This window comes from Ixodes scapularis, unplaced genomic scaffold (assembly GCF_016920785.2).
Source record: "Ixodes scapularis isolate PalLabHiFi unplaced genomic scaffold, ASM1692078v2 PGA_scaffold2__306_contigs__length_199485367, whole genome shotgun sequence".
In the NCBI taxonomy this organism is placed as follows: Eukaryota; Metazoa; Arthropoda; class Arachnida; order Ixodida; family Ixodidae; genus Ixodes; species Ixodes scapularis.
The window spans coordinates 190,312,541-190,335,925 of record NW_024609857.1 but is presented as its reverse complement, the minus strand read 5'-3'; the positions used below and the strand labels follow the sequence as shown (position 1 = coordinate 190,335,925).

General features: G+C 46.7%; 1 protein-coding gene across 1 annotated transcript; it reads right to left on the bottom strand.

The window, feature by feature from the left end:
• Nucleotides 1–12,813: 12,813 nt before the first annotated feature.
• Nucleotides 12,814–16,660, bottom strand: LOC120838445. Its single transcript, XM_040208383.1, has 3 exons — nucleotides 14,312–16,660; nucleotides 13,019–13,474; nucleotides 12,814–12,921 (listed from the first exon to the last, which is right to left on the bottom strand). The coding sequence occupies exons 1-3, from the start codon at nucleotides 16,658–16,660 to the stop codon at nucleotides 12,814–12,816; spliced, it is 2,913 nt and encodes a 970-aa protein (XP_040064317.1).
• Between the last annotated feature and the right edge of the window lie 6,725 nt (nucleotides 16,661–23,385).

Genomic DNA, 23,385 nt, shown 5'->3' with positions numbered 1-23,385 from the left:
TCCTGCTCGCCCCTGGCCGTTTCGAACTGGATGAGTCTCGTAAAACAGTGTGTTCGTGTGATCACTACTGCGTGATGCAGGTTAAAGACCCCCCCCCCCCCCCCCGGGCTGGCGGTCCCAGTTACTGATCTATGGTCTCAAGTCACTCTGCACTGGCAAATATTCCAGCACATCCGGGACACTCGTCGTCTCATTTAATTGCCTGACCAACTTCGCAGAATCTAGATATCACACCCTAACTTTTCTAAACTTGATTTTGTGGAAACCAGTGAGTCGTGAAAACGTTATTTGAAACGAACTGTGGAGGAATTTGAAAACCGGACTTCGAACTTTGAAAACGTGGACTAGAAAGGAATTCAAAATCTTCGAAGTTTTTTTTTCGAATTTAGCGTTAAAAGAAAATCGAAACCTTCAAACTTTTCGAACTTCATGCAGAAAAAAAATTCGAAATCTTCGAATTGTTCGAACTTCATGTCTATAAAAATTCGAAGCGTTCGAAGTTTTCGATTTTTTTCCAAAGAATTTCGAAATCTTCGAATTTATCGAACCTGAAGTAAAAAAATATTCGAAATATTCGAATCCGAAATTTTAGAAACCGTGAAAGTTTCGAACTTTTCGATTTCGAAACTTCACTGTGATCGAAAGTTGCGAATTTTTCGATTTCGAACCTCGGTCAATACGAAAATATCGAAATTTTTCGAAATCGAACTTCAGTTCGCTTCGCAAATATCGAAACCTTTCGAAATCGAACCTGGGGCGGTTCGCGACATCCTTAATCAAAACGCCCCAAAAGTGAAGGCGTCTGCTCCCGTACTGCAACTGCTGCAACTAGCGGAAGTGAAGTGTTGGGCGGATGTCCGCATGTCCTTCACAAAAATATATAAAAAATGCTTTGCGCAAGGATCATTTTCATTTATTATTGTATACGTAATGACAAAATCCCGATAATTTGTTTTCCTATCTGATTCAAGCTAGTCGGATTGCTCATAACACTGGTTAAGCAAGAAAATAACAAAAATTTGAACTTTTTCATGACCGGTTTAAGATTTATTGTTAATATATCGTTATTTATTGCAACGGACTAACGTTATAGATTTTGCCTCCATACTTTTTAAATGCAAACAGTTCTAACACACGGCTGTCCATTGCGCCGTGTTTTGTGTATTCTTCTATAAATCTGTAATGGTCAGCGACCAAAGAGCTCACCCGCACATGTCAAGCTTATATGCGCCGCGGGGAGCAATGGATATCGAGTAGGAAGTGTCGGGCGTAGTGTCGGTTGTTGTATTTGTGTACATGTCGGTGCTGTGTAGCTGTGTGCTGTGTTGCCTGCGTTGTATGTAGCGTTGCTGTGTTGTAGTGGTCGTTCGCAGTGTTAACAGACTCGTCTTTTTTTTTTTAAACAGGCTGCTAGAAATCTCGATAGGTGGCGCAAGTTACCGCCCGATTCTAAATAGTTTGCTCAAGTTATTTATCCATGTAAGTTCGGCATTCTTTTTTTTTTTTTGTTTTTTTTTTGTTTAGCGGCTTGTTGAAGCTACCGACGCCGCCGACCGCCGACAACGCACGTACGTACCTTTGCAAGTAGCTACGTCCGCCGCTTGGAGGCTTTACTGTGTATAAAAGACATCGAACGAGAACTAACGCGCCCTGTGTGCTTTCAATTCGGCTGAAAGGCGCGCGGCTCGCTGGGCTCGTCTCTCGCCTGTTCTCGGCCGCTGGCCGCCATGTTTCATAAGGAACACGCTCGAAACGGTTTTGCGGAAGGCAGACACGGTGTAGCGTGTTAAGTTTACACAGCACCCGTGTAGACGAAAAACACAGATGGCCTCGTGTAAAACGAACACGTTTCGACGTGTCCGCTATGGGACAACGGTTTACACGTCTGGGCGTGTTATTTTTGCTAACGGTGTAGGGTTCGGCATTTGTGCCAATCTAATGGCGGTCTTCTGGAGCCTGGTGAAGGTGGACGTTCAAGATGCTATACCAAGCGGGAATTTTATGGAGCCTGTACGTTCGAAGCACCAGTACAACACGGCGCATAAATTAGGTACAACGGCTGCGGAAGCGTATATTTTGAAATGTGGTACAATCAGTATTTGTGCGCAATTTTAGCTCTAAGACATCTTGATGGCGAAAATCTAACCAAAAGGCTTAATTGAACTGAAAAAAAAAATAATATTTAAAGGCTTATATGGGACACGTATATAACAGAGCAAAAATATGTTTTAACGAAAAAAAAGTTTTTTTCGTAATATTTACGCCGTTAGACGCAATTTTAGGTGGAGAAGTTAGAGGCTGCGGCCCGCTAAGTCCCGCCCAGTGCTTACACCGTGCTTATACCTACCCCATTGGCTAGAGACATGATTGACGTGTGAAATTTATTTTTCGTAAAATCTGTTTTTTCGAGCCGTAGTAGTGTTTTGTTCAACATAATCTTATGTTTAAGAAAGTCTTGATAAAATCAAGATTGTTTTTTTGTATATTTTAATTATCGCGAGACGCTTCTTCCGTTTTGGTTACTAACGATAACAATCATCGCTGCCGGCGTCTGAGGCGAGCAGTTACAAACACCGTGTAACTCGTTTATACTCGGCGACAACTTTTCTTGGCAATGCAGTGGAAGGTAGAGGCCCGCGTCCCCTCTCCCATTTTGAGTGTGCGCGGGCTCTCCTCCTCTCCCCGGAAATAGGGAGGAGGGGAGCCTGCGTACACTCAAAATGGGAGAGGGGACGCGGGCCTGTACCTTCCACTGCATTGCCAAGAAAAGTTGTTGCCGAGTATAGGTCGTTTATTTTTAAGAGAACGAGTCGTCTCGCGTTCACCGAGATGTTTAAAAAATATCACTAAATCAAGGCAACCTTTTTTTTTTTTTTTTTTTTGCAGGCAACTTTACCAGTACACGACTCCGGAAGTGTTGTGCGGGTACTTGTTTCCTTTGCGGGATTTGCATAAGCCTAGTGTTCCTCGTCAACTATTTTGCACGATCTGGCTTGATTTGTTCGTTTGCACGTGTTGTTGCTGAATTAAGACGTGTGTTCCCGTAAAAGAGGCCCGCTGCTCTGCAAATCGTCCAACCGTTTATTCTGTTGTTGTTGTTGTTTTTTTTTGTTTTTTTTTTTTTGTCTTTTTGGTTATTTTTTAGCGTACATCTACAGACGCATGGCTTTCGCGCCTTGCGGTCGTCTCCGACGGTGGGAGACGGTAGAGCAGACGAAAGCAGGCGATGGCGGACAGGCTTCTTTCATGGACACTTCTTGAGGGCGTCGCAGACGTTGGTAGCGTGTGTTCTCATAACAGAGTTATTATAACGCACGCTAGAGGGTCAACTGGCGCTAGTGACTATGAATCTTCCGGTTTCAAATTGAAGCAGACAGCAACGAGCCCACTTTTGCGGTGTTCCTCTGCATTTTATGGGAAGACGCACGCATATTTTGTCTCTTTGCCGGTGGATAACAGAAATTACCCATGCTACTTGGGTTGTAGCAAGTAGTAGGTACATTTAATAACACTATAAAAGTGTGATTGCTTTAATTACAGTATTTTTTTTATCAGCGAACGATGTTTAACTTTCCAGCATTCCGGTTTCAATTTCATATATTGCCTACTGCGTGTGACGACAAGCGACAAATATAAACAAGAATAACGTTTGAAAATAACTTAGGCCTTGTACGAGTAGCGCCAACATTCCTATATGTTACTGTTGACAATGTGCAAGATTTATATGCCAATAAAATTACCCTCACGCGTAGAACTGCAAAAGTAGGCGGATTATAGATGTTTGCAAGCCGCCGTGTTTCGACAGCTAGTCTGGTCACTGTGGAAAAAAACACATTTTTTTTCTTTTTTTTTTTTTTTTTGGGGGGGGGGGGGGGGGGGGCCGCAGTCTGGATACCGTGGGTACGCCTCAGCAATGGCTGACTATCAGACGATCTACCGACACCGATAGCAAGACGGCGGCCCCAGAGGCCGTACTTGCAAACGTAGATAGATGGAGATGTGGTGCAGTGACGCAGTGTGTACCTAGGCTGAGGCTCTTGAAATAAATCATTTGAAAGTTAGCGCTCTGTGGTGCCTGTTCTTCCTCTGTCCTTGTCTTAAAGCGCAATCATGCTTTCTCACGTAGATAGAAGGTGTTTCTCTTTTTATTCTCGTGGTGAATGTATCGGGCGATAAACCGACTTCTACATAGCTAGGTGACTGGTGAGCGACCGAAAAAATCCGCCTCCATTTCCATTTCCCGTGGAGCGCTCTACCAACTGAGTTAACTAGTGGTTAGACGTCAGTAGAGCAAACGAGTTTTATCAGCTGCCACTAGTCTAACACCAACACGGGCAAAAGGCTTGCATTTTAAGGTTATGATTATAATGCAATTAAATGCAAAGGTGTAAGCGAGCTGGACAAGAATGACAAAAATAATCCCCTGAGAACTGGATCAAGAGGGACAAAGGACAAACACAAACCTCCAAAGACAGCTAGGTGACTGGTACGCGACCGAAAAAATCTGCCTGGTCCGGGTATCGAACCCGGGACATCTCCATTTCCAGTGGAGCACTTTACCAACTGTTAGACGTCGGTAAACCAAATAGGTTTTATCCGCTGCCACAAGTCACCAACACGGGCAAAAGGCTTGCATTTTAAGGTTATGATTATAATGCAATTAAATACAAAGTTGCCAGGGTGCTGGACAATGACGAAAATAATCCCTAGAGAAGGGTAAAAAGAGGGACTAAGAACAAGGGGAAAAAGAGGGACAAAGAACAAACACAAACCCCCAAAGACAGCTACACTGTTAGCAAAAATAACACGCCCAGACGTGTAAACCGTTGTCCCATAGCGGACACGTCGAAACGTGTTCGTTTTACACGAGGCCATCTGTGTTTTACGTCTACACAGGTGCTGTGTAAACTTAACACGCTACACCGTGTCTGCCTTCCGCAAAACCGTTTCGAGCGTGTTTCTTATGAAACATGGCGGCCAGCGGCCGAGAACAGGCGAGAGACGAGCCCAGCGAGCCGCGCGCCTTTCAGCCGAATTGAAAGCACACAGGGCACGTTAGTTCTCGTTCGATGTCTTTTATACACAGTAAAGTCTCCAAGCGGCGGACGTAGCTACTTGCAAAGGTACGTACGTGCGTTGTCGGCGGCGTCGGTAGCTTCATCAAGCCGCTAAACAAAAAAACAAAACAAAAAAAAGAATGCCGAACTTACATGGATAAATAACTTGAGCAAACTATTTAGAATCGTGCGGTAACTTGCGCCACCTATCAAGATTTCTAGCAGCCTGTTTTCAAAAAAAAGACGAGTCTGTTAACACTGCGAACGACCACTACTACACAGCAACCCTACATACAACGCAGGCAACACAGCACACAGCTACACAGCACCGACATGTGCACAAAAACAACAACCGACACGACGCCCGACATTTCCTACTCGATATCCATTGCTCCCCGCGGCGCATATAAGCTTGACATGTGCGGGTGAGCTCTTTGGTCGCTGACCATTACAGATTTATAGAAGAATACACAAAACACGGCGCAATGGACAGCCGTGTGTTAGAACTGTTTGCATTTAAAAAGTATGGAGGCAAAATCTATAATGTTAGTCCGTTGCAATAAATAACGATATATTAGCAATAAATCTTAAACCGGTCATGAAAAAGTTCAAATTTTTGTTATTTTCTTGCTTAACCAGTGTTATGAGCAGTCCGACTAGCTTGAATCAGATAGGAAAACAAATTATTGGGATTTTGTCATTACGTATACAATAATAAATGAAAATGATCCTTGCGCAAAGCATTTTTTATATATTTTTGTGAAGGACATCCCGACATCCGCCCAACACTTCACTTCCGCTAGTTGCAGCAGTTGCAGTACGGGAGCAGACGCCTTCACTTTTGGGGCGTTTTGATGCAGTTTGTTGTCGTATGTCGTGTCGGTGTCGAGAAGAGCGGTGGGGCTTGGGAGTTTGTGACCGGTGTTATTCGTGAACACTGGTGTGGGCTGCTGATGCGTCTTTTTTTTATACTGCCACCACCCCGAACTTTGAAGATACACGGGCCCGTAGCAGTGCATAATGCTGAATCGCGAGCTCCTTCTCTGTTGACGTCGCTTTCCTGGTACCACTCGTGGATACTGCAAGCGTTTAAACAGTGTGCACTGTCTCGCCTACATCCCCGGTGACGTACTTGACCTGTTGAAACTTATTGCTTCCGTCATTTTAGAGTACGAAAGGCAGTTATCTCGTTGGTCTGGTTTCGGTTATAAAAGCAAGGCAAAACGCTCGTAGTTCCCGCCCTCAGTACACGTTGGACGTCTTCCACACTTTGACACCGGATAACTGAATGAACGAGGATTTACATTCACTTCCGAGGTTACTCTCGCCGCTTCCTCACCGTTGAGCAGCAGGATGAGCTGGCGACAAGCCGCGGATGAAAGGCTTGAGCATCAACAGCCCAAGCGCACTCGGTGCCGATGCGGGCGACGCGGGTTTGTGTCAACCAAGAGGCCAGCACAAACCGTGACCGTTCCAGCTCTTCGTCATGACACGGTGTTGCAGAGAGCAGGGTAAAATACAGCTATACGGATCACCGAAGCAAACGACTGCTATCTTAAATCTTGGCTGGTGATTGCGCCTTTGTAGTAGATCATCTTATTCGTTTTGCTGGAGAGACGCAAACGACGGGCATAACAAAATCGCTTGCATATTCCGCATATCTCACAAAAGCACTTACCCTGTCACCTTGCGAAAAGCGCGAAACACGGAGTGTGCACCGTCCTAAGCTTCCCGTTTTTTACCTGCTTTAGAGTAGTTTGTACCTGCTAGTAGATATGCCTACTGAAACTGAAACAGGGCAGTGCCAGAGAGAAAGAGACGAAGTTGAGAAAGCTTGCTCGCTCTCCAATTTTTCAACTCTCAAGTGATTGTACCATAATGAATGCACCAACACGTCTTCCAAAACAAAGAAAGAGCACTACGTTCACAACATAAAAAATGGTCTCAGTACATGCATCTGTGGGCAGGTAGGAAACCTTGCCCTAATTTATTCACGCCGCATGATTGGCGCAACAAACTCGTTGCAGACCGAATCATCTACTCAAGGGTAGTGCGTCGCTATGCAAACGCAGTCCAACACGAAGCATAAAAAAACGGCAGATTTAAGACAACAATCCGGAGTCCATTATTCAATTAAAACAACGTAATTTTGTTGAAAACGCCCGCTGCTTCTTACTCACGGTATGTGTCAGGATACTTCCACAGTTTGAAACACGACGAAAGAAGATTTACTTTTAAAAACGCTCGCTGCGTCCTCCCGCACCAGCTGGACCGGATCAGCTGACGACGACGGGACTGTACCCGTTGAACCTCCACCACGCAACAAACAATTTGCGCTCCGTGTTAAAAGCGTGGTTCAAACAGACCCGGAATACGAAGCACCGCACCACACCGCGACGAATGTTTCAGCTCTTTTTCGCATCGCCGGGTTGCACCAAACAGAACGAGATCGCCGAAGTCAACGCCGCGCTGTCGTGAACCTTGGCTTGTGGTTGCGAACTCGTGGACCCTGTGACTCCCTTCGCTTTCAAAGCACACACGACGATTACGAATGCTACTTTCCGTCTTCCAGGAACATCACAGGGGCACTTCTCCGGTCACGTCTTCACTATGTGCTCGCAAACTCCGAAGCTCTATGCGAAGCTTCTCGCGTCCCGTCAAACCAAAACAGCAGCGGCGCCATGCGTACTTGCCAGATTTTCTCCGGTCAAACAAAAACAACGAAAGCCACCGGCGCTTGCTTCCAGCGTACATCGGCGTTGCGCTTGCGCCGTGGCCAGATCGCTTGCAGTTGAAGGTTGAAGTAAAAACGAAACCAACTGCAATGTCACGTGTTCACATCGAGGACACGCTTTTTATATCCATTTTAACTGTTTGGAACGAATAATTAGACCGATGACTTTATTTGTGGTGTCTAAGAAACTGTTATCAGGACCCCTAAACTAAATACAAACATGGGCGGCATGAGGGAAGCCGCATTGCCATCGACCAGAAGATGGCGGCGAGCACGGTAAGCGCGGGTTTCGCCAACGCCCTGCGACATGACGCAATTGCTTTTGGTGCATATTTGTCTCCGAGACATGCTTCTTTCCGCGGCATTTGTTTCGACGGTCCTTTCTAAGTGTGTCCCCAAGCATTCTGGTGCTTCGATAGCCGGCAATGCCGCGGTCGTCGTCGGGGGGGCGAGGCGTGTTATCGAGGTCGGCTACACGGTTACGCGTGTATGACCGAACCAAAACACGTTTTTTACAACCTTGCATGATTTCTGAACGGATTATCCGTTACTCTTCGTGTAAATTTATGGTAATTTGTGTAAATAGCGTGTTTTTCACCCCAAATATTCGCCAAATACACGGGACTGGCTAACAGTGTAGGTGACTGGTACGCGACCGAAAAAATCCGCCTGGTCCGGGTATCGAACCCGGGACCTCTCCATTTCCCGTCGAGCGCTCTACCAACTGAGCTACCTAGGGGTTAGATGTCAGAAGAGGAAAAGAGTTTTATTAGCTGCCACCAGTCTAACACCAACACGGGTGAAAAGCTTGCATTTTAAGGTTATGATTATAATGCAATTAAATGCAAAGGTGTCAGCGAGCTGGACAAGAATAACCAAAATAATCCTTGCGGAAGTGGAACAAGAAGGACAAAGGACAAACAAAAACCTCCAAACACGGCTAGGTGACTGGTGACTGGTTTTCAAAAGGGACTTTCCTGCGAGACTCAGCTTTGTGATTTTGTTAATGACCTACACACTAACCTTGAATGTCATACTCAGACTGACGCCGTTTTTCTTGATTTCTCAAAAGCCTTCGACCGTGTCCCTCATCAACGCCTACTCTCTAAGTTGTCATCTCTACACATTGACGCACTCACATTTTCATGGATACGTGACTTTCTTTCGTCCCGCGTGCAACTAACGTCAATTAATGACCAAGAATCATCCCTAACAAACGTGACTTCTGGTGTTCCGCAGGGGTCTGTTTTAGGGCCTCTGTTATTCTTAATATATATAAATGACCTCCCTAGCAATATTTCCTCTAAAATACGTCTATTTGCAGATGACTGCGTCGTCTATAACAAAGTAACATGTGTGCAAGATAACGACCAACTTCAAAGTGACTTATCTAAAATTAACAAATGGTGCGATGACTGGTTGATGTCGTTAAATAAATCTAAATGCAAACTAATTCGCTTCACTAGGAAAAAATCTGTACTGTCCTACCAATACTACCTGGACTCCGACTTAATTGAGAATGTTTTGTATAAATATCTTGGTGTAAGACTAACACCCGACCTCTCCTGGAATAATCATATTGAAGCCATTACTGCTGACTCATCAAGGACCCTTGGACTAATAAGACGTAACCTACGATCCGCACCTCCCCTGGTTCGAAAACTGGCGTACGACACGTACGTCAGACCTAAATTAGAATACGCCGCTACCATCTGGAATCCCCATCAAATTTACCTAATTAACAACCTCGAAGCAGTTCAAAACAGGGCTGCTCGTTTCATCCTGTCTACTTATGATCACTCATTTAGTGTTTCCGCCTTGAAAAGTCAACTAACTATGTCCTCGTTGCAGCTCCGCAGGAAAGTCTCTCAGCTCTGCCTTCTTCATAAAATCTACTACCACATTCCAGTCCTTAAAAATGAGTTGCTATCACCCCCCGACCGAACATCTTCACGCCTTAACAACACATGTACAATCAAGCGTATTTCAGGCTCTACAAACGCATTCAATCGATCATTCCTCCCTCAGGCCATCAGCGACTGGAACAACCTCCCATCGTCCATTGTCACCATTGTGGATCCGATTAATTTTCTATCGTGTATTAAACTTCATTTATCGTGCTACTAGTGCTATGAGTTGTGTAACTTTGAGCAGACCTGAGTGTGTTGAGTGTGTTAAGTGTGTTTTAGTTTCCTTTTCTGTTTTTTCTTGTTCTTGCGTTTCTCTGTTGTATAAAACTTGAATACCCCCCCCCCCCCCCTTATGTAATGCCCTTCACGGGCCCTTAAGGTGTAAATAAATGAAATGAAATGAAAAAATCCGCCTGGTCCGGGTATCGAACCCGGGATCTCTCCATTTCCAGTAGAGCGCTCTACCAACTGAGCTTCCTAGGGGTTAGATGTCAGTAGAGGAAACGAGTTTTATTAGCTGCCACCAGTCTAACACCAACACGGGTGAAAGGCTTGCATTTTAAGGTTATGATTATAATGCAACAGGCATGCAGCCAGGGGGCGGAGGGGGGGGGGGGGGGGGGGCTATGGTGCCCGCCCCCCCCCCCCCCCCCCGAAATCTTTCATTTTGCTGGGACCTCCTCTCCATCCGCCCCCTCATACAGCATATTTTTGTCATGGGCGGCCCCCCCCCCCCCCCCCCCCGAACCAAAATACTGGCTACGTGCCTGTAATGCAATTAAATGCAAAGGTGTCAGCGAGCTGAACAAGAATGACCAAAATAATCCCTGGAGAAGGGGAACAAGAGGGACAAAGGACATACACAAACCTCCAAACACAGCTAGGAGACTGGCGTGCGACCGAAAAAATCTGCCTAGTCCGGGTGTCGAACCCGGAACGTCTCCATTTCCAGTGGAGCGCATTACCAACTGAGCTAACTAGGGATTAGACGTCAGTAGAGCAAACGAGTTTTATCAGCTGTCACTAGTCTAACACCAACAAGGGTGAAAGCCTGCATTTTAAGGTTATGATTATAATGCAATTAAATGCAAAGCTGCCAGCGAGCTGGACAAGAACGACGAAAATAATCCCTGGAGAAGGGGAACAAGAGGGACAAAGGGTAAACACAAACCCCCAAAGACAGCTAGGTGACTGGTACGCGACCGAAAAAAATCTGCCTAGTCCGGGTGTCGAACCCGGAACGTCTCCATTTCCAGTGGAGCGCATTACCCGCTGAGCTAACTAGGGGTTAAGTGCCCTGTTGCAGTAATTGAACGTCAAAGACTTACGGTAAGCGAGAAAATGAATTTACTATTTACATGGCGAAGTTAATCTACGGGTGTTGGTCATCGCAGTCGTTCCGTACATCTTCTTCTTCGATCTGTCTTTTTGCCAAACCGTTCCTTCGTCTTCCTCGCTCTCGTTAACCACATATTTACACGAGCACTGTGCGGCTGTTTCCCGTGAGGAGGATTCCAATTTACAATTCACAACACACTGCCCCCAAATGAGCGTTTTTAGATCGCTCATTCAACATGAAGCTCTAGGGGATATAAAAGTTGAACGAGTCTTTTCAACACTTGTCCACCTGGCAAGTTCACAGCGCATGATCGCACTATACCATCCCGGCCGTAGAATACCTGCCCAATTCGTCCAGTCCGCCACAGGTGTCTGGGAGTTTTGTTCTCCTCAACTAGAACCAGGTCTCCTTCTTGAACTTGACTGTTTCGGCGACAAGTTGTTTCGTGTGCTGATCGCAGCTGGAGCAAGTACTCTTTTCGCCACCGCTGCCAAAAGTGGTCTAGCAGTTGTTGATGCCTTCTCCAACGCCGGGTGACATTTTCTCTCGTAGTGGCTTGTAGTTTCTCAGCACCCGCAGTTGGAAGAGCTGTCAGTCGCTTTCCAGTCAGAAAATGCGCCGGGGTCAACGCTTCGGGCTCGTCGGGAGAGGCATGCAGGAATGAGAGGGGCCGTGAGTTAACGACTGCCTCAATCTCATGGAGTATAGTGGTAAGTTCTTCAAAACTGCAGCAATTTCTTCCAAGAACTTTCCGAAGGCTTGTTTTGACAGTGCGTACCATGCGTTCCCAAAAACCCCCCCACCAGGCAGCTCGGTCAACAATGAACTTCCACTGTATTCGTTGTTCGGTGTAGTGTTCTTGCACTCTTTTGTCTTCCAGCACGTTCCATAAGTCGCGGACGTCTTTTGAGGCTCTCTTGAAAGTCAAGGCGTTGTCGCTGTATACTACTCTAGGTGTCCCTCTCCTTGCTGTAAATCTCTGGAAGGCCATGAGAAATGCTGGAGTTGCGAGGCTTGTAACTAGTTCCAGGTGGACAGCACGAGTAACTGCACAAGTAAATAGTGCTATATATGCTTTTTTCTCGGAGTGTCCGGATCTGACTAACAAAGGTCCGGCAAAGTCCACTCCTACTACTTCGAATGGGCTCGCCTCATTTACGCGGTCTTTTGGAAGTGGTGCGGTCGGTGCTGATGCTCTTTTGACTCTTGACCTCGCACAGGCGTTGCATCGATTTATAACCCTCTTGACGGTTTGTCGTGCCCTTGGCACCCAATAAAGTTCACGTAACTGTGTCACAGTGTCTTGAAGTCCTCCATGTAGTGTACGCCTATGCATGTCGTTAATCAGCAGTTCAGTGAAAGGATGCTCAGGTGGCAGTAGTAATGGGTGCTTGATCTCCACTGCTTCGTTCATATTTTGTAGCCGTCCGCCAACTTTCATGAGCCGGTGTGCGTCGAGGTAGGGGTTGAGAGCGATGATGCTGGATTTCTCGGTTAGTCTCCCTCCCTCCAGCAGTTCGTTGAGCTCTTAGGGGTAAGCCTCCTCTTGCGTTCGCCTGACCCAATGCAGTTCTGCCCTTTCAATCTCTTCAGTTATTAGAGGACCTTTGGTGCGATTTTGAGGCGTTCTACAGTTATTAACGAACCTCATTATCCATGCAGTGACTCGTAGTAGTCGTCCTATTCTGCTGTATCGTTCCAGCTTCAAAAGAGGTGTCGTTACTTTGGTTTGTACCTGAAGCACTTGATGTTTACTTTTTCGTTCCTCTTCTTCTACTTCCGTCGGAATACTTTCGCTTGTAATGACACCTGGCCAGGTGTCTCTATCTTCAGAGAGCCACCTAGGGCCGTTCCACCAGAGTTGACTCGTTCGTAATTTGTCTATTGATATTCCTCGTGTAATCAAGTCCGCAGGGTTGTCAAGTCCAGGGCAGTGGTTCCAACTGGCCGGTTCCCCTCCAGATTGAATTTCGGTAACCCTATTAGCCACGAAAGGTTTCCATTTCACTGCTGAACCCTTGATCCAGTGAAGAGCAATAGTACTGTCTGTCCAGAAGAATATTTCCTGGAGGTCCATCATCTTCTTCAGGTAGTTGCCTATTCGGTTCCCAATCACTGCCGCCATAAGCTCCAGGCGCGGAAGTGTCAAGCGTTTTATAGGCGCTACCCTAGTCTTAGAGAATACCAGACTGACATCTGTCTTCCCATTCATTTCTTTCACCCTCAGGTAGGCACATGTTCCATAAGCGAGGGGACTGGCATCACAGAAGACATGCAGTTGTAGAGACGTCTTGTGCTCTTCTTGTGCGCTCATGACACACCGGTTGGTCGCAATATCTTCTATCTGTGAAACCTCTTTGCACCATTGTTGCCAGTCTCCTGAGAGGTCTTCGGGAAGCTCTTCGTCCCAGTTAAGTCCGCGTTCCCACAATCGCTGAAACAAAACCTTCACCCTTATTACAAACGGGGAAATAAGTCCAAGTGGGTCGAAGACCCTCGCTGCAGCACGTAGTACACAACGCTTCGTTGTGGTGTTGCTGTTGATGAAGTTGAGTACATTCTTGACTGGAATCATCAAAGTGTCGTTATCCCTCCTCCATCGCAGTCCAAGAATTCCTCTGGGTTCTGAAAACGTTGACGTGTTATGACCATCGTTAAGCATATCCTGAAGATGTCTTGCGTTGGTTGCCCATTTTCGCAGTGTCATGCCTGCAGATTTCAAAATCTCATTGGCTTGCTTATGTAAATCCGCAGCCTCTTCGATTGTTTTCGTTCCCAAGAGCAAGTCATCTACATAGAATGACTTTTGAAGAAGTCTTGCAGTATCCTTCATATCTCCTGTCACACTTTGAAAATGATGTTTCAGAGTAGCCGATAGAAGGAATGGGCTTGCCGATGTTCCAAATGGCACGCGTGTCATTCTCCATTCTTCAGTTGGTGGCTCTCTGTTTGACGTTTCATACTTAGTGTCAAACCACAGAAAACGGAGTGCGTCACGATCCTCTGGTCTCACGCTCACTTGAAGAAAGGCCTTTTCTATGTCTGCTGTGAGAGCAATAGGATACGTTCGAAAGCGTATTAGAACCTCGACTAGATCCGCGTTCATGTTGGGCCCCTTCTCTAGGTGATCGTTCAGTGAAGTAGCTTCATTTGCATGGGACGACGCGTCGAACACAACTCGCAGTTTTGTAGTTTCGGAGTCCATGCGGATCACTGCTTGGTGAGGCATGTAGTAGGTGCGTGAGTTTGTGCATGGTAACTCTGAGGGAACCTTCTCCGCATGTCCATCATTAAGGTAGTTAAGCATAGCGTTGCTATATTCTTTGGAAAGGGACTCGTTGCGTGATAGCCTCTTCTGCAATCCCTTGAGTCGTTTCATAGCTGTAGCTCGGTTATCGTTTAGCTCCCCTGCGTTAGGTTTCCATGGCAAGCACACCTCATACCGTCCATTCACTTTTGCAATAGTTCGTTTGAAGTCGTTCCACACCTCGTTTTGTTCTTCACCTGAGCTACACGCGTTGTCTGTTATTCCTATGCTTTCGATATCCCAAAAGCTGCGTAAGGTCGCATCATCTACGACTTCGATGGTTCCGATCTTTAGTATACACACCATCGTGTTGGCGCGACCAGTAAGCGAGCACTGCAGCGTTACGGGTCCTTGAAATGTCCACCCAAATTTAGTGTGTAAAGCCATCAGGCTGCTGTTGCTTTCACAACGTTGCGCCCGCTCACTGGCGACTTTCCAGATTTGGTCCGACCCAATGAGCAGGCTGATGCCTGGTTCAGTAGGAACGCCGGGAAAGAGAAGTTTGTCAGCGATGCAGCCTCCGTCTTCTTCAATGCTGCGGACAAACTCATGGTTTACAGGTATCTGAACAATGTCCTCGCATATAAATGGGATTTCTACCGCTTCAACGCTGCATTCTTCGTTGTTGTACTGACTACGCAGCTTCACTTGAACCAGCCTTCGTTTTTGCGGCAGTGAAGTGGAACTTCCAAAGGTGTTCAAGCGTAGTCTGGTCTCTCCTAGCACCTTAAGATTCAACTTGCGAGAAACGTCTTCTCGTATAAACGTTCGCTGACTTCCACCGTCTAAGATGGCACGTGCGTAGACAGTATTCCCATCCTCGACCACCCAGGTTCGAAAGGTCTGAAGTAGAACGTCGTCGTCTATCGAAATCTCAGTGCTAGCAGTGCCAGCGCTTTGAACGCTAGTCGTCATGGTTTGTGTTGCACTCGTGTTCGCTGAAGGCTTCCAGGTCGGATCGCACATGGATGTTGCGTGTCGGCCCGCACAGGAAGTGCAAGACAATTTCCTGTGGCAGTCCTTTGACCTATGCCCTCTTAGGGTGCACCGGAAACACCGCATCTCTCCTGAGAGTTTCTTCTTCTTCTCCATTAGAGAGATGTTACTGGTGCAGTTTTCCGTGCTGTGTCCTGTAGTTTTGCAAAAAATGCACTCCTTCTTGTTATCTTGAGCTTTGGCATGAAGAACCGCAGAAGTCGGAAGATGAGCTCGTTGATGTAGTTGCTCTCGATTTTTTCTTAGTGGACGATCATCTCTGACACCAGATCTTTCTCTACTCTCGATCTCGATTAGCAGATATTCGAGCAACTGCTGCAAATCTCCCTCCGCCCTTCTGCTGTTCAGTTGAACGTCCTCAGTTCGAGGTGTTGGTCTGGCGGACAGCTCAGCAGTTCTGGAAGTACGTGAGATTGACCCCAGCTCTTCTGCTTGTAATGTGGGTGGAGATGGATGTGCAGCCACGTCTCCCTCATACGGATGGACGGTCTTCCTTTCAGAATGGCCAGCACGTCGGTAGAAATCCACCACTATTTCAGATGGAAGAGCCTTGATAACAATGTCCATCAGCATGGTCGAGTAGCTGTCTGAGCTGACACCAAGTCCATGAAGACCGCGGATGTGGGTTTGCACCTGATCGTAAAGTCTCCTCAAACCCTTGGTGTCCTTTGAGTAGGTGACACTCGGAAGCGTTCGAAGCTTTGTAAGGTGGTCTTGCTGGATTCGCCTGTAGTCTCCAAACTGTCTAGTTAAGATTTCAATTGCGTCGTTGTAGCACGCATCCGTCACTTGGAGACCATCGATAGATGCCTTGGCGGGTCCACTAACCAGCGTCCTTAAGTATTGAAACTTCTCGCCGCTTGACAGCTCTCCGTTTTCGTGAATGGCACGCTTGAATTGTTGCCAAAATGGCTGCCACTCAGCAAGCTCGCCCTTAAAGGATTGCAGCTGCAACTTCGGTAGTTTAATACCGCTCCGTCTTCGTTCTTCGCTTTGTGAGGCAATTGCCGATGTTGATGGTCGCGCTGGTTCACCAGAACGTAGTTGCACTGCTCGACTTTGAAGCATGCTCAAGGTGTGGGTCGTTTCTTCCTCGTACTCAATTACCGACTGGTATTCGTTCTCAAGATCTCCATCGGCAATGAAGGGCTCGAGTTCGGTGTTCAGCTTCTTGAGTTCTTCATAATTTACCTCAAGCTCTCTTGCTATGGCCTCGATTTGAATTACATCCGCAGCGTTGAGAATTGCGGTGGCCTCTCTGACAATTCGGGTATTTTGTGCTCTGCGAGCAGTCCTTTTCGTTCGCACCCTTTCCATGTTTGAATAAATCGAGAGGTTGGTAGGCTTCGGGTAATAGGGTTGCTTACTTGTTCCGATGTCGATCCAAATTTCGTTCGAGGTTAGTCCATGACGTTCACTCGTTCGCTGCTCAGCAACTGACTTCGTTTCGCTGAGGGTCGTTCCTGGCTTGAAGTCCCGGGTTTCGGCACCATTCAGTTGTTGCAGTAATTGAACGTCAAAGACTTACGGTAAGCGAGAAAATGAATTTACTATTTACATGGCGAAGTTAATCTACGGGTGTTGGTCATCGCAGTCGTTCCGTACATCTTCTTCTTCGATCTGTCTTTTTGCCAAACCGTTCCTTCGTCTTCCTCGCTCTCGTTAACCACATATTTACACGAGCACTGTGCGGCTGTTTCCCGTGAGGAGGATTCCAATTTACAATTCACAACATGCCCTTCACACTCTTCCGACCGAGTAAGACCGAGAGAGACCAGACCGGTTTTTAAGCCTTTTGCGACTTCTTAGAGCCGGATGCGCTGCAGCGGAGGTGGTCCTAAGAGATCACAAGAGGCTTAAAAATTGGTCTGGTCTCTCTCGGTTTTACTCGGTCGCAAGAGTGTGAACGGGCCTTTAGATGTCAGTAGAGCAAATAGGTTTTATCCACTGCCGCCAGTCAGCAACACGGGTGAAATGCTTGCATTTTAAGGTTATGATTATAATGCAATGCAAAGGTGCAAGCAAGCTGGACAAGAATGACGAAAATAATTCCTGGAGAAAGGTAACAGGGGGGACGAAGGACAAACAAATTACAAACAAAGCCAGGCGACTTGTGCGCGACCGAAAAAATCTGCCTGGCCCGGGTATCGAACCAGGGACATCTCCATTTCCAGTGGAACACTCTACCAACTGAGTTAAGCAGGGGTTAGATATTGTCAGTAAACAGGTTTTATCAGGTGCCACCAGTCTAACACTAACACAGGTGAAAGGATTGCATTTTAATATTGCTTATAATGCGTTTAAATGCAAAGGTGCAAGCGAGCTGGACAAGAATCACGAAAATAATCCCTGGAGAAGGGGAACAAGAGGCCGTGATTGGCCAACTCCGCACTTGACCTTGGCGCCGGCCAATCAGAGCCACCGGATTGCTCGCCGACATTTTCGCCAAGTGTCCAGATTAGGGCTCTAGAACAGAAATTATTGCAAGTATGCACGCTCTTCGATTTGAGTCATTTGACGCCGGCTTTGCATGGAAGTGTGTGCCCCATTTTTGCAACGTTTTAACTTTTAAAATGCTGGTTTCCGATGTTTGGACACGCGGACGTTTAGGATGTGCAACGTCAAGCACGATAGTTTAGTTTATCTGCATAGATGAAAACCGCGAAATTAAAACCAATATTATTAATTGGCGGTGGTGGTGGGGGGGCACAAACTATTCGAGAGTCGAAAACAGGATTGCTATAATTGTGAGTACATTGAAGTACTTGTCAGTCGAGGTTGCATCACTGGAAAGATCAAATGGAAATCACGATATCCAGAAAGTATCGCATATATCTTCACTTGCGCACGATCTAACGTTCTGGAGGCAAAAAATATTGGAGAACCACGCTCGCAAAGGCTGACAAACACAGTGACCATGTCGCCTACTCCGCTGGTGGTACTACACTGTACCGCACATTCAGCACATTCTCGACTAAAATTGTTTCATCAAATAATAAGTGGACATAATAGGATGCATGTCTCGCCTAATAAATTTCCCATCAGGCTACACTACTCGACGGAAACATGCTCCAACAATAACTCGTTTTCGATCACGTAATACCGATTGGCATAATCTTCGTGAAAGTGTTGTTATGCAGCCATCGTCTCCATTTGAATCCCTCCTAAATTAGTTTCGTCCCTCAGTAAAATATTTGTTATTTTGATTCTGCGAGTTGTTTGCTATTTCGTACGCCCGCTTGTCTTGTTCATCAAATGTATCCACCTCCTAAATCCCTTTTAGGGATTGCAGTATCAATAAATTAAATAAAATGAACCCGTCGTGTTCTCGCGCGTGCGCAGACATTTGCCGAATCCAGGGATGGGCAGTATTTCAAATACAAGTATTTGAAATACGTATTTCAAATACTTTGCGTATTTTGCATTTGTATTTAATTACAAATTGGGTAATGTATTTGACGTGTGTATTTAAATACTAAAACGTGGGTATTTCAAATACAATTGTAATTAAATACAATTTTGTGGGCGAAAATACATCCCTCAAATGTATCGTCACTGTCCAGAGCAGGAAGAAAACTACGTTCTGCACCGAATGCAGTGTCTCTCAATCAAGCACAAGCGTTTAGTGACTTTGTGATTACGGTGCCAGTCCAGGGCAAGAATAGTGACGAAATCGACGATCACAGGCAGACTGGCTAAATAAGTGCCTGTGACAACTTGTGATGCTTTCCAGCCTGATTTCAATCCATATTTTTGCCTGGAACATTCTAAATGCGCGGTTCGTCCAGATTTTCGTAACTGGCGCGAGTTGCAACAATAAAAAATTCTCTAGCTAGTGCTGCGCGTCTTGGTCGTCTCGGTTCTTTGTTGGTCTATACCAAAATGTAATCGACAAAAAACGCTGCTTGAAGCTCTGTACTTTTTCCACCTATTACGTCCAAGCTGATTACATTTTCTTTTTTTTGTGACTATATTTTTATTACGTATTACGTTACTAGGGCCTTGCACACTAACTCCCGACTGTGCGATGCAAAATTAAAATGAGATACCCAGAAACTCGTTGCAGGTGCCCCGAAGTCGCTGACGTAAATTTTGAGGAATGTATTTAGAAAAGTATTTGGAGGAAACCAAATACATTTGGTGGTATTTGTATCTTGTACTTAAATGCTTTTTCAGAAATGTAATTAGATTTGTAATTAAATACATTTTTGACCAAGTATTTTGTATTTGTATTTCGATACATATTTGCATGTATTTTGCCCATCCCTGGCCGAATCTAATGGCGGGTCGTTTTGGAGCGCGCCGGGATCGACTTTTCTGGAGCGATCCTATTTCACTGGGCGATCGGGATCAAGACGGACGTGTTCCATGGTCGTTTTGGATTAGCTCCCGCTCCAGATCTTGATCTGGATTCGACAGAAGTCGCTCCGCCGATTTCGGCGGATTCAACCGGAAACCAGCCGAGCCAGCCCTCGGTGCACACACGTGATTTCCTTTCTCGCGGAGCATCTGGCCTGATCTCGCCTTAGAAGAATTCGTAATGGCCGCTCAGGAGGTGCCGCCTGTACCGCCCGCCTTACTGCTGCTGCTGCTTGGCGACAGTTCGTCGTCAAGTTGCTCGAGCAGCTTCCGGCATTCTGGCAATCTTTGCTAGAAGCTCCTGAGCCATTCCTGCCGCTCGTGCGTCGAACACGTGTCAGCGCCGCGATTGCGAAAACGTCTTCGAAACGACCGCGGAAAGAGGATTCCCGGGCAGGTGAATGACGGGAAGCCATCCGCCGAACCCGGAGCAGTGGTCATGTTCCACTTGGGATCTGCAGGCGGCGCAACTCCGTTCGGATCGTGTGCTCCATTCCGGATCTGGTCAACTGATCCCGGCGCGCTCCAAAACGCCCAGTGGAATTCGCCATAAAGTTCGACAGATTTGGTCCATCACAACTATTCACAAAGACGCCAGTTTTCAATTATCGTTTGGGTATCGTTTGGTAGGGGCGCGCGAAGGCACAGAGACACGGCACTTCGGCGTGCCAAGCCAGTTTTCAATTATCGTTTGGTTATCGTTTGGTAGGGGCGCGCGAAGGCACAGAGACACGGCACTTCGGCGTGCCAAGGAAGCTTTGAACACGCCGCCAGCCCTTCCTTTCGACGCGTTGTGCCTTTTTCCTGCGACACTGCACTTTCGTAAAATTTTCTACGTGTTCACAACGGCAAGTCTCAACAATACACGGTCTTCAAAAAACTTCTTCGGCGAATGACGACGAACGAGTAGAAAACGTGTCCACAGCACGCTGGAAAACCGCAGCAAAGGCTAGCAAAAACGGCAAATCGTATCCCAAGCGAGTGAAGTCCGGTGGCTTCACTTGCGCTGCAGCGAACAAGCGGGGATGCGCGATCCAGCAATTGTCATTGAGATCAGTGGTTTGTAGCGTTCGAACCTCCCAAATTCTTTTAATCCTCGTTTTTCTCAAAGCTCAATTTCCCAATACCTTCTCCCCAGAAGAGAGTAGCCAACCTAGGGTGCCTCCATGTCCTTCTGTATAGAGTGATGCCACCCTTTGTAGTACCCGATGCCGACAGCACGTGCTCACGGGTAAAATACAAAGAAATCGACAAAAACAAAATGTCACCATAGCGCCGTTAGCGCCACAAACGCGTGCGGGAACACGCTTTCATGGGTTTCTTGAAAAAAAAGAAAAAGAAACGTGGTAGCTTAGCTTGGCTATGCCGGGAAGGACGTAGCGTGAACTTATGCGCACAAACTGAGAGGCGCTATCAAGCGGCTCCGGTGCAACGTCAGACTTGGCTACTGCGCAACGGAGAACAGCTGGGCACGCGGCGGCGCCAGTGCGTCAGCCGGTATTGGTCTGCCGCGGCTATGACATCACTCCTCTGGAATGTGCACACCGGCGAGGCGCGCCGTTTAACGTCACTGCTCCTCGCGCATGCGCAGACCGGCAATGCGCGCGCAGCGGAGTCTCCGGCGCGCCAGCTGTGGGCCGTGTGACGTCAGTGCTCCTCGCGCAGCACGGCTCATTATGCGAGCCACGCGAAACTGCTCAACCTCGGCCAGTGTAGCTCACGCTACAAAAGGAAAACAAGTGTGGGACAAAATGGCCAGATGTCTCTACCCTAGGCACAACTCACATGAAGGCACTCTAAGCCAACCGGACAATTATTCAGGTTTACTTCCGACCCCACAACGGTCTCGTTATTCGTAACTCTCGAACGCCCCATAAATGGCAGGGTCGCAAGATGCCGAAAAAGACGAATACTCTGTAGGATTCCCCGTACGTCTGCTCGCCGACGCTGGTCAGTGTGCTACAATTTATTTGGTGACAAATACGAAGTTGTCACGGCAGGAGCATATTATCACAGGTGAGGGAGATGTTGACGTGCGTTAAAAACACGACTTTTGAGTCGCGGACCAGAACAAATTAATAACTACTTCGTTAGACTTGTTTTCATTAGAACTGCATGATGCACAAACAAGCCGATCAGAACCTTGCGGCAACAGCAGCACCGAAGTCAACAAACCGCAGCTCCTCCTGCGTCCGCGAGCGAGACTGGAGTTGCAAATACACTTGTCAGCCTCGTAAATTTCAGGGTCAGTCTGCTTAAGGCAAGACACTGGTTCTAAAATCGACTTTTTTGTTTATTAATGGATTATAATGAAAATCAGTGTGTATATGTGTTTCGGCTTCCTCTTTTCAAATATTCAATTAGTTCTGCAATATCTCAATTACTTTTTGAGTTACGAAGAAAATAATGAAACCTAATTAGGTCATTTCTTACGACTCATTAAGGAACTTTCTAATACAAATTTTTTTGCATAAGTGATATGGATTTGTAGCTAAAGACCTGTCATGCAAGATGATGCTATTTATATTTTTGTAAAAATAGATCATTGTATAAAACTAGTCTAATTAGGTCAAGTACACTATTTACAAAGCCTAACGAGGTCACATTATCACTAATAATAAAATTTCGGGCCCATACTGTCATACAAAAATAGCGTCACCCTGCAGTTCACTTCTTTCTGAATTCAACGGTATAAAGTTTATAGAAATCCTTGAAGAATAATCTCATGAAAACAACCGTAAGGCTAGGCATGTAGACGAAAAATGCGAAGCTGAGAAAATTGCAGTTGAAGTTTTGACACTCATTGCATAAAATTTAGTAAGGGATCCCATGCAATAATGTTCAGCAATATGAAGCATAGTTCTATCGGAACAAATTGAGATGAAAAATTCTGCAATCCGTTCACAAGAACCTTTAAAAAATAATATAAAACTGAGAAATAATGTCTGCAATGTAAAATCAAGTTATAAAAGTATGAGTAGACTCTATAAGGGACAACGGGAGGAGGCACCAAGGGTTGCACGCTCCGAAAGCAGATTTTGTTTGGCCCTGAAAAGGGCCTTTGTTCGTGTAGCACTTGAAAGGGGAGCCCCTCACAGCCGTCCAGGACTGTAGTCCCCAGCTGTTCCAGTTTGGTGTTGCCTGGAGAACCTCTGCTTTGCATTGCTGCTGCTCTGGTGGGCAGCGTTGGCCTTACGCAAACGCAGATTGTCCTTCTCCATGCTTGGAGAGCTTTCATGTCCACTACAATGAACTGTGTCCCAGCGTCGCGCGTCTGGCCTCCTGTGGTGACGCCGAGAAGGTCGAATTTGCGCTGGGTCGCCGACTTTTCCGATAGCGCACGCTTGCATTCGTCCGATCGTGCGACTCGTTGCGCCTGCTCGGCCGTGGAGTAGTATGCGGTGTCGGCACGAACCGCGCTCGCAAAGCTCGACAAACTGCCGCTGCTGCATGGAGTCGCGATGTCTCCGGCTGATGTTTCCGGAAGATCCAAGGCATCCGGCGGTGCCGATCGCGGTGGCGCACTTGCAGCAGACAGCTTCGGCTTTTTGTTCCACGGCCGCTTCCTCTTCCTTCCGAACGCTTGCCGCGTGCTCGATTTCAACCGAGCGTCGTCCGGCATCTCGAGAACTCGAAGCGAAACAAAACAAAACACGCGCGACTTCGTAGGAAAACAAACCAAC

Coding starts and splice junctions, on each gene's coding strand:
- LOC120838445 (XM_040208383.1), bottom strand. CDS start 16,660: ATGGAAAGGGTGCGAACGAAAAGGACTGCTCGCAGAGCACAAAATACC. Junction 13,475..14,311: donor ATGATGGACATGCGGAGAAG/GTTCCCTCAGAG, acceptor GTTTTGTTTCAG/CGATTGTGGGAACGCGGACT. Junction 12,922..13,018: donor AACCTTTCGTGGCTAATAGG/GTTACCGAAATT, acceptor GAATATCAATAG/ACAAATTACGAACGAGTCAA.